General features: G+C 35.1%; 1 protein-coding gene across 3 annotated transcripts in view; it reads left to right on the forward strand.

Moving 5' to 3' along the window:
- The window catches only part of EMCN (endomucin), a 98,410-nt gene extending 88,462 nt beyond the window's left edge, over positions 1-9,948 (forward strand). For all 3 annotated transcript variants that reach the window (XM_023531397.1, XM_011361518.2, XM_011361517.2), the window contains 2 exons: positions 2,883-2,956; positions 8,808-9,948. In XM_023531397.1, coding sequence (XP_023387165.1) covers positions 2,883-2,917 — 35 coding nt within the window. In that variant the 3' untranslated portion in view covers positions 2,918-2,956; positions 8,808-9,948. The remainder of the gene's footprint in view (positions 1-2,882; positions 2,957-8,807) is intronic.
- The last annotated feature ends 702 nt before the right edge of the window (positions 9,949-10,650 follow it).

Genomic DNA, 10,650 nt, shown 5'->3' on the forward strand with positions numbered 1-10,650 from the left:
TATCTGACCACCTACCACTCAGAATTGATAGGTTTGACATTTTATGTTATTTGCTTTATGGTCTAAGAAATATAGTGTGAATTCATATGCCTAAGAAGTAATAAAACAAAATTTGAGCTTCAGCGGCCATGAGAGTTCATTGGATTGGTCAGTATTTCCATTTATAAACTCTAGTCTTATATCCGAAAAGTAAAATATATCATTTTAGAGGTTAAGAAATCATGTTTCCAAGGAAAAAGAGCTCTGCAGCCATCTACCTTCAAGGAAAATGCCAGTGGATGCTAAATTGCCTGGATTTCTAGGAGTCTGAATGAACCATGGTTATTGTTCTGTTAACTTTCTTCTGATAAGACAGTTTCTTGCCCTAAAGTCCTCTCAGTAGTCCATGGTGTTTATCTTTCCATACTCCCTACTTCCTTTAAATACCTTCTCTCCCAAGCAGGGTTTTTCTGTTGACGATGTAGCCCATGAATGTCTAAAATTAGATTATTTACACTAGGAGTTTTCTTTAATGTAAAAGAGAACGTCTACTAGAGTATAACAAGAATGTGCTTTCAGAAAAAAACTGGATACCAAACATAGGAGATCGAGGAGTCCTTTATGGTAACATATAAAATCCCATGCAATTTTGGTAAGGGATCTGGCTCAGTTAAACAGCCTGTGATGGACTGCAAAATATACACATGACATGGTTCATGTTAAATGTGATTTCCACTGACATCACATCTCATATAGTAAATATACATTACCGCATTTTTAATATTTAAGGCTGTAAAATTTATGAGGAAAACTGTTTATGTTTATTAAAGAATCCATGACCACAGAACAATGAAAACACAGTACCTTTGAATTTAGTTTCAAAGCATTACTTGATTTTTGAACTATTTGGTGAAAGGAAAAGCAGATCTGAATTTATTATAATATTCTTCTGCTTAGAAAACTCAGATAAGTGTGTATTAGCTAAGATTAAGTTCAAACACATGAGCATGTCTACCGGGGCTGCTGTGATGTGCCAGACTTCTCTCGTTCAGTTTGGAACCACTTAACATGGCGTATTGCCCAGACATCATTCATCTCCTGTCCCTGTCTTCCTCAGTGAACTCAAGCTCTTTTGAAGGAGAAGTTGGTGCCTTGGTCTCTCTTTTGCCACTCCTTCCTCCCGCTCCTCACCATTATAGTAATTGCACATTATTAGTATATTATTAGTACACCAATATTAATTAGTATATTATGGTAACTACTCAGTAAATACACAGTTTTGTTTTGTTTTTTTGCTTATTTTTACAAATAAAAGTTCATTGACTACAAGAAATGAATAAAAGTGTAAAGATTAGCAAAAGATTCATCAATTCATAAAGCTATACATTGATCCAGCTTCTATGTTCTCAGCCTTTCAATAAATATTTGGCTCAATCTCTACATTTCCACCAAAGCTTTCTTGATTGTCCCAGCTGTACATGGTCTTTCTCTCTTCTTAGCATATCAATTTGGAAAATCAACATACATTATTGCCTTGTTATATCTTTTCGTGGCTTAAATTGTCATTTTAGTATTGGACCACACTATGTACAATGGAAGATAGAAAAAATACGAAATAGAAAATAATTTAAAATTACTAATGAAACGCAACCTTGGTGTAATCATTATTGGTTTTTGGTGTATTTCATTCCAGTTTGTTTTTTTTTTTTCTAGGTATGTATGTGTCTCATTTGCTTTTACCATAGATATCATTATTAGAACTATTATTGGAATCAGATTGTTATTGAATCTTTCTCATATTCTCTATTCCCAATTAGATAGATCTTGAAGGGATATATTAAGAATGATAATAATTTTCATACGATATGCTTTACCTGACTTCTGGCCGACAGTAGGGGTTTGATAAATATTTATTTTGTTTACTTCTCATTCCTGAAGTTCATACCCATGGATTCCAGGAGGTGCTGTGCTTTATACAGTATAAGTAATAGTGACCGAAGGGTTGTTTGGGGGTTGGGCTGTCGCTCTGTGCCCGACATTTCTGAGCACAGGACCTAAGGAGCTCTCACAAGGAAGTTCTGGTTTGTTCTCCTCATAGGTCTCTAGCACTATTTATTATCACCCTTTCCATGCAGGTAACAGATGACATTAATGGAGTCCCCATAAGACAGGTTTCCTGACTGGAAGATAAAAGCTGGAGCAAAACTATGACATTTATTCCTAAAGCTGGAGACTTTGGCCCATGTTACTTTTATATAGTGTGACTAATATTGAATCTGTCTGAAAGACACAGATAATGTCAACTGTGTTGATCACAAATCCAGGGGCATGTAAAAATGCTTGGTGTCTCTCAGCTTCCCATCATCCTAGGTTAATATTTATCTTTATATTGGATGATAGAATAACACCATTATTTTGAAAAATGTCCCCTGTGCTGTTCTGTATGATACCAAAGTGTTCATGTGGGCATACAAATTCATTTTCACAAAACTCTCACTGAATTATTTAAACAGAGGATTTTAGAATGTTTTCCTGATAAAATAGCACTTTAACTATATGACACGGTTTTGCTTAGGCAGAGCCAGCTCATGGAACAAGCAAAAATCAATAGCTCATTCTCTAGGGTGCCTGTCTTATCACCTCCAAACTCACACCCTCACCCCTACACCAGGGGAATTAGTTAGCATTGCTCCTTTAGGGTGAAAAATGATGATGGCCAAAAAAAGCTCATCAATCTTGGTGAACAATTTCCAGGCCATACCAAGAGGCAAATTGTAGCTCTAATGACATTCTTGCAGGGAAATTGGACTTTTTTTGAAAAACAAAAAACAAGCCAAGAAACTTTATTTTCTTCCTTATTTGCTCCCTGAGCTCATAGATCAAAACATTCCTTCTGTTTTCAGGTGAGCACTCTGCACAAGGGAAAAACAAGAACTGACAGCTTGATCGATCCTCCCCATACCTGGGCAGTACATATGTAAGTTCCCTAATTTTATTCACTGAGACACTCATTAATATCTGTTTCGTTAGCCTACTGCAAGCTAGATTATTTTCAAAAACTTTTATAAGCTAAAAAGTTAATGGTTTGTGTCTGTGAAACCATCATTGCCTATTTGTCTAAAAACAAACGCTAAGAAGATTTGCTAGAGAAATGAACGTCTTGGGGGCTGTAAAAAGTTCTTCCAGTTGCCCTTCCTACCTCAGGGATGACACAGTTTACTCTTTCTGCCGTTGCTAATGTTTCCTTATAAATGCAGTTTGCCTTTACCCGGGTCACTATACACACACTGACAGTGGCAGTTATACAGGGTTCTATCACTAACAAAGACTCACAGGACTCAAAATGGCAATGTTTACAAATTTGTAGTTTATTGCAAGACAAGAATATGAGACAACAGCTGCATTAAAAATGTGTATCACAGCCAAAGCCTGGCTCAAGGCATGGGGTCCAGACAAGCCAGCAAGAAAGTCTGATTGTCCTCTGTCTGTAAGGACTAACCCTGGATGTACTTTCTCTCTGGGTCCAAGAACCATGATGTATGCACAAAGCACCTCAAATAAGGTGATCCAAAATGCATTCTCAGCTGGGGTTTCTTATACTCATCTGGTCCCACAGGCAATTTCTTGCTATATAACTAGCTGAGGGATAGTGCCCTCCAGGTATTTCAGTGAGACCAGATGTAAATGATCAATTTCATTACAATAATAGTCAATCAATAAATAATTGAAAACTCTCAAAACTAAGGTTCAAGCAACACCGTTATTCTGCATGCTCCATGCTTTGACCAGTAATTGGTACAAAGCAGGTACATTTCTTATTTCAGCAAAACAGCTCAGATCAATTTTAGACCTGCTAGAATTAACCCTCCCAGCTTAGCATGGGATCGTCTTTTGCCTTCCTAGAACCAGCTAAGGAGATTTTCTTCTTACCTTAGTTTTCACAAGAATCATTGATTAATGGTCTCACAATGAGTGTCTGGTCCTTTTTAGAACCTGCAGAAGAATTTGCCTTTTGGCAACTAATATTTAAAAAAAAAAAAAAAAGAACAAATAAATATGTATGTGCCCATAATTGGCCTGACTACAATGGCAGTCATTCTGGGTAGAGTCCAGCGGGCAGAATATCATTGTTGTGTCCACTACCTATGTCTCCTGCCCAGCCACTAATACAATACTGATACAGACACTCAGCTAGTGTTTGTTGCATAAATGATGACTACTACACTTCTCTGGGCAGAAGCAGGAGATGGTCAGAGGAGTGCCATCAGATGTATCAGAATTCCATCACTCTCCAGCCAGCAAGGAATGGATTAGAATGAGAGAAATCTGAAAGTTTGCCTTCAGGTACAAAATTCAAGAAGCTGAGAAGTTCGAGCAGTTTCTGGAGACATGTGCATAGAAAGCTTTCTTCCATACTAGTTATGGTTTCTCTGCAACCATATTCACTATGAATATGAATCTAGAATGCCTTCTAGATGATCAAAGTGGACAAAATTTAGTAACTAAATTGTCACATTTGGAGGAAGACAAAGTCTTCCGTTAGTTGGAAAGAAAAAAAAAGAAAGGAGACAAGGAGAAGTGCTGACCCAGAGAAGCTCAACCAAAAACATTCCCATTCAACTCCCACTGCTTTCTATTTTTGTACTTTAAAAAGTATCTTTTGATTGCAGTGATAGTTTTTGTTGCTCTTCTGCATAATTTTGGAATTACAGTATTGATGAAGATCAGAAAATAATGGGAACAAGTTTGACATCTATCAACTCCACTATTTTTCTTACTTTTTTCCAATGTATATCTCTTAGCAATCACTATACTTTAAATGTAGTAACCAGTGAGTAATTAATCACTTTCTAGGTTATCAACTAGAAATCAGATATCAATTCAGAGATTCAGGATAAATAGAAATGTAGTCATTAGAATTAGAAATTTGGGAAAACAAGTTGAGAAATCTTTCGCTTTGTATGCGACAGCAAACACTAATATAGATATATTCACCCATGTTAAAATTTTTCAACTCGAAATAAAATTCTGGATATATTTAGTGTCTGCTGCTTCATATATTGATTATCTATTTTGTGCAGAATATTATATTTAACATGAATTGCCAGGACAGACAAGAATTCCAAAATACTTATAATCTGTGATCTTTGCCCTCTGCAAAACTTTGTCTAGTGACAGCATGAAATCACACACAAGAAATAAGAAAATAATTAGAGAAAAAATTAAAAACTATATGGGCATGACTGATACTGATTCATCAATTCAAACTAGTTCTAAACTCTCTGAGACTTTTATATAAATAACAGAAAGATTAATAAGGGTTTCAAAAAATTATAACTTTTTACTGCAGATTTATTACATTTGGGGGTCATAATTTCTTTAAAATAAGAAAAAGATTATTTTAGAAATTTTTCTTGTTTAATTCACTGGGACCACCTCAAAATAGCTATTAGTACAAAAATAACTTCTGTTAAGTTTTGAAGGCCACTGGAATCAAATATTAGATACATTAGCTATATGCAATTCTATATAAATTTGTGTTCACTTACAATACAAATGTGCTCTATTATCTTTTTCTGAGATTAATTACTTTATGACTAGGAGTGGCAAGGATGATATTGCTAAAGAAACTGATTGGCTGTGACATAGAACTGCTAAAGCCACAATTTCTATGCAAAAATGTGAAGCAGGCAAAGCACATTCTTTTCTTATTTATTCCAATAAATGGTCTGAATAAATTGGTCAATAATGAATATGGTGGTGGGGATATTAGCTAATAATATTTCTATGGAGATATGTATAAAGAACTAAATGCAAAAAAAAAGACAATAGAAGAAAATGTAGTATGTTTCATTAAGTATCTAATGGAATAAGAATTTCAAAATATAAAACAATATAAGAAAATTCAATGGAAAAGATAGAAATTATACCATATCACGACTTAAAAATTACAAACATAAGAACATTATCATAAAGAAACTTATCAGACAAAAAATAAATTGAGAAAATATCATAAATATGACACCAATTAAATAATACTCTAGAATTGTACACTTGAAACTTATTGGATTTTGTTAATCAATGTCACCATAAGTTAAAAAATAATAGAAATAATAATTAATATCCTAAACAAGTAAAGATGTTTATACATATTGAGAAATAGAAAAATGAGCAAAGGCCATGATCAGATAATTTATAGAGGAGGGAATAAAAATGATAACATAAAATTACATATAGGAGTTCTTATACCACTACTAATCAGAAATGTAAATCAAAAATAAAATAATAAAATTTTTAATTTATTTGAGCTTTTTTTGAAATTTTTAAAAATTATACTGGTGAAGCAAATAGTCTTATACATTGCGTTTCAAAGTAAAACTGAATTAATTTTTGCAGTGGGTTCCACATTATAAAAACAAGACTGAACAATCTTTTCTCCTAAGACCATTATGCTTCTTTGTTTATAAAGTATTGTCAATATTCTTAAAGAATCTATCCTCATACTTTATTATAAAAGTGATCATTTATTCTTTGTAAGAATCACAGATTTATAAAATTTTAGGGTTGTGAGAGATTCAGTAACTGTAAAGTCTTGTATTATTGTTATTGAAGCCAACACATTGGAAGTTTAGAGAGATTATAATGTTGGAAATAGAGCAAATTATCAACTAATGAAAAAAATCATTAATAAAGCCAGATCCATTTCTTGAGAAAGGTATCAATATGGAATATACTCTGATAAAAACTTCAGTTTGTTCCTATATTGGTTTTTGATCCTTGAAAAAAATGGTCAATACAATATTATTTGTGAGCATCATTGTACTCACATAAATCCAGATGTTTACCTAGCTGATCTATGCTGCAAACTCTTAATTTGGAAACTCACTTACAGAGGAGTATGACTGAGTTGAACAAAAAGTGGCAGAGATCTAACTCTTTGCCAAGTACTAGGCAAGGTATAAAAAGGTATATGACATGGTTGCTGTCCTCAAGGAGCCTATAGAAGTAGAGAGAAATACACATAAGGAAGATCACTTTAGTGTAATATAGTAAATAATAAGATAAGTGGTATGGAAAGATAGACATGGCACTTTGAAATTTAATGGCAAATTTCTTAGAAAAGATGGTATATGATCTGAGACTTATAGAATAAGAAAAAAGGTTACTTAGGTTTTTCTAGGCACAGGGAATAGAATGTACAAATGCAAAGAATTGTGAAACTACATGGTATATGAAAGAAATTATAAATAATTGATTAGCCTAGAGCTGCTCTGTACACATCTGCCACAAGGTCAGTGAACCACTGATACTGTTCCACAATGACATTAAGGACAGAAACTAACTGTAAACATTTTAAAATGATTAGAGCAATCTGATATTACTGCAACATTCTGTTCATGTTACTGTATTTTTAAAAAGGCAAGAATGAAACACTTTCTTTTTCTAAGCAGAGTAAAATCAGATTCTTTCTTCCTTCATTAATGCCATCAAGAAGTCATTTATTCATTTTGAGAGACTCTCCAACCTTGGATATAAAACTCATCCAGGAAATCAGTACAAAATTTGAAAGAGGGTCCTGTTTTGCTGGTATTTCTATAATCATTGTGCTCCTTCTAGAGCTACTCCATGCTCTGGCATGTACTGGACCCTCTATCACCAACAGATGCTCTGGAAGAACATCATAAATACCTTGTTCTACAGTCCTTTCCACAGACTCAGGCTTGACATGAATCCTGTGGCTACTCTCTGCTCTTCAAACTCCCCACCCCCAAGCCAGTGTCCAGCTTTCTCCCATACAATGCAATGGTGCACCCATCCTTACCAAAGACCCTGCTTCTGCCAACCATCCCATGAAAGAGCAGGGTACAGGTCTCCACCCTGGTACCACTGTCCACGCCCCAACTCACCCCCCATATCGGTCTCCTCCAAGACTCTAGCAAACAGCCAGCACTGCCACATCTAATCTCTGCCAGATCGGGAAACTACCCCTTTCCCACTTGAGGTGCAGAAGCCTCCATCTCCTGCCCCTTTTCGGACCAACAAAATTGTTTCTGTCCTGCAAACGAGAAAACCCCAAAGTCATCAACCAAAGCCCTGGCTCTCCTTCCTGTGAAGCAGATGTAAAGAGACGCTTGTTCATCCTTATTAGCAGCCTAATAAGTAGGGAGAAAAATGAAAATTGCCAATAAATTTCTTAATTACTCGCATTGTCATCCCAAGCAACAGACCTCAAATTGTATCACATTAGTGATAGGGTACTTTAATCAGAGGAAACATATAATGAGATTTGTGCTTGAGACACATCACTGAAGTTTACTATGGATGATTAATTCAAAAGGAGTGACACTGGAAGCAGAGCAGTCAGAAAATACTACAATATTCCCTAGGAAAAGGACAAGGGCTTTACCAGGTCTGCAGTGAAGAAAGGGATGGAGATGAAGAAATAGAATGGAATAGAGAAATGTTTGGCACATAAAATTCTCCAGCAGTGGTGACTGATTGAACATAGACAATGGGGAATAAGGAAGATTGGGATTATGGATGATGCCCACACACCTAGCATGAGAGCCTGGATTGATCATGGAGGTAATAGCAAACATGGGAATTATGGAGTGAGAGGGAACAGCTTTGGGAGGCAGTATAGTGGTTTTCCTTTCAGACATGTTGGATTTTAAGTGCTTGGGAAACATTCAAGTAACCCTACTGGGTGGGAAAAACAATCGGCTAGTCACTAACAATTCCTTACAAAAAAAAATGGTCTCCCCCAACATCTCTACTTCTTAACTTTCTTAGAATCTGAACTTTTTTTTTCTCCCCCTATCCCACAGGCTTAATCTTCAGCTTCTATGCCCCAGGGTTAGAAAGAGAAAAATCAATCCTGACTTCCAACCCTGCTCGCCAGTCTGCACCAGTCACCTGTCCCAATAAAACGATGCCAAGATGACAGGCAATAATCTGACAGAATCGAAAAGAATCCTGGGCCTCTCCTGTCCCTTGAGACGTGAAAAAGCACGTTGCTGCATTTTATAGGAACATCCTCAGGAGACTGAATTTTAGGAAGTTCATTTGAGCAGTTAGCTTAACAGCCCAGGCACGTGGGTTTACTAATGACATGACCTTCCCTTGAGTTTAAAGTTTCCAAAGACGACAGATTTTATCCATGAGAACTTTCCTACTTTCTTGATGTGCTTATATTACCTAATGTTTGTATTTATTGTTTTCCATTACATTAATGCAGGGAAAATTTGTAAGTGTATTGTTAAATATTAGGTAGAAATCATGATGTGCCACTTTGTACATAAAAATATTTTATTCATATTTCTGTGTAATTTTAATAAATAATTACTGTATTCAACGCACTAAAATATTATAATGTGACTGTAAAAATGGCAATGATATTGTCTTCTCATAATTATGAATATTTTTCTTGATTATTAGAATATGAGAACTCAGTAATGAAAGGTGTCTGTAATAAGTGAGAAAAGGACAAAGAATTCATGTATCAGACCCTATTAGAAGGAAGTCATACCATTTCTTTGGTCTTTCTATTTGTAATTCACACTATACGACAAGGATGTAAGGGCATTTATGATACTCTGTACGGCATTCATTAAGAAGATAACAAACAGGATTGAGATTATTTTCATAATCCTTTTAGTTGATACTATCTCTGTGCATTTTTTATTTTTTTAGAAATGTAATGATTTGTTCTAGCAGTCATTGTTAAATCTCCAGTTTATAGAAACCAACACTCTGTAAATACATAATTGCGATATTATTTTTCAGTGCATCCCTTTCATTAACATACCATATAATTACAGCTGCCACTCCGTCAGGAGCACACTCTTCTGTTCAAAGCTAATTGATCAACCTTGACCACTTCTTGGACACATGCAATCAAAATGTCATGTTGGTTGAAGTTTTATGGAAAGCTTTGAAACTAATAAACTACCAGTGGCAGTTCTTTAATTTTTATGATTACCTAAGCTGGTTTCGATGCTAAATTATCTTAGTGACATGAGAGCAGTGTTGTGGTGACAGAACAGTGTATATAAAACTGGCTTTTAAATTTTTTTTAGTTGCGGTATATCTGAAAACCTCCAACTTTAAGGATTATGTAAATAATCATCTTGGTTTGAGCTTCCTGATGTCTGGATTATTTCTAACCAAAGACACCAAGCAAACGTATCTATATTTCTGACTGGTGTCTCTTTATGTTTCTTTAAGAAGAAAGACAGGGAATCGATGGAGGGAAGAGGTAAGAAGGTAGAGAAAATGTCAAAGATCTCCTTGAGAAATGCTGTACTCATGCTTAACTCTGACCTAGAAGTCTTTTAAATGAGTGTGACAGTGGTTGGAACATGCCAACCATGGAGCATTTGTCTTCAGGAGGAAAATATTTCAACACCCTCGGAATGCTTTAATGAGCTTCTTCAGCAGACACCTTGTTACACAGAATATACTGCAAAGAAACAAGTTCTGCAATTTAAATTATTATAAGCAATATCTTAGTCTGGCCTCTAGAAAAATCATTTTCTTGACTTTTCATAAGCATTGTCAGAGAGTTTACAATGATTGGGAGGAAGGAAAGCTTTTTAATGGTCATGAAAGAATGACATTTATTCTAGCTCAAGAAAGAATATACTTTAAAAAAGAATATACTTTACACTA

Source organism: Pteropus vampyrus, unplaced genomic scaffold (assembly GCF_000151845.1).
Source record: "Pteropus vampyrus isolate Shadow unplaced genomic scaffold, Pvam_2.0 Scaffold67, whole genome shotgun sequence".
Lineage (NCBI taxonomy): Eukaryota > Metazoa > Chordata > Mammalia > Chiroptera > Pteropodidae > Pteropus > Pteropus vampyrus.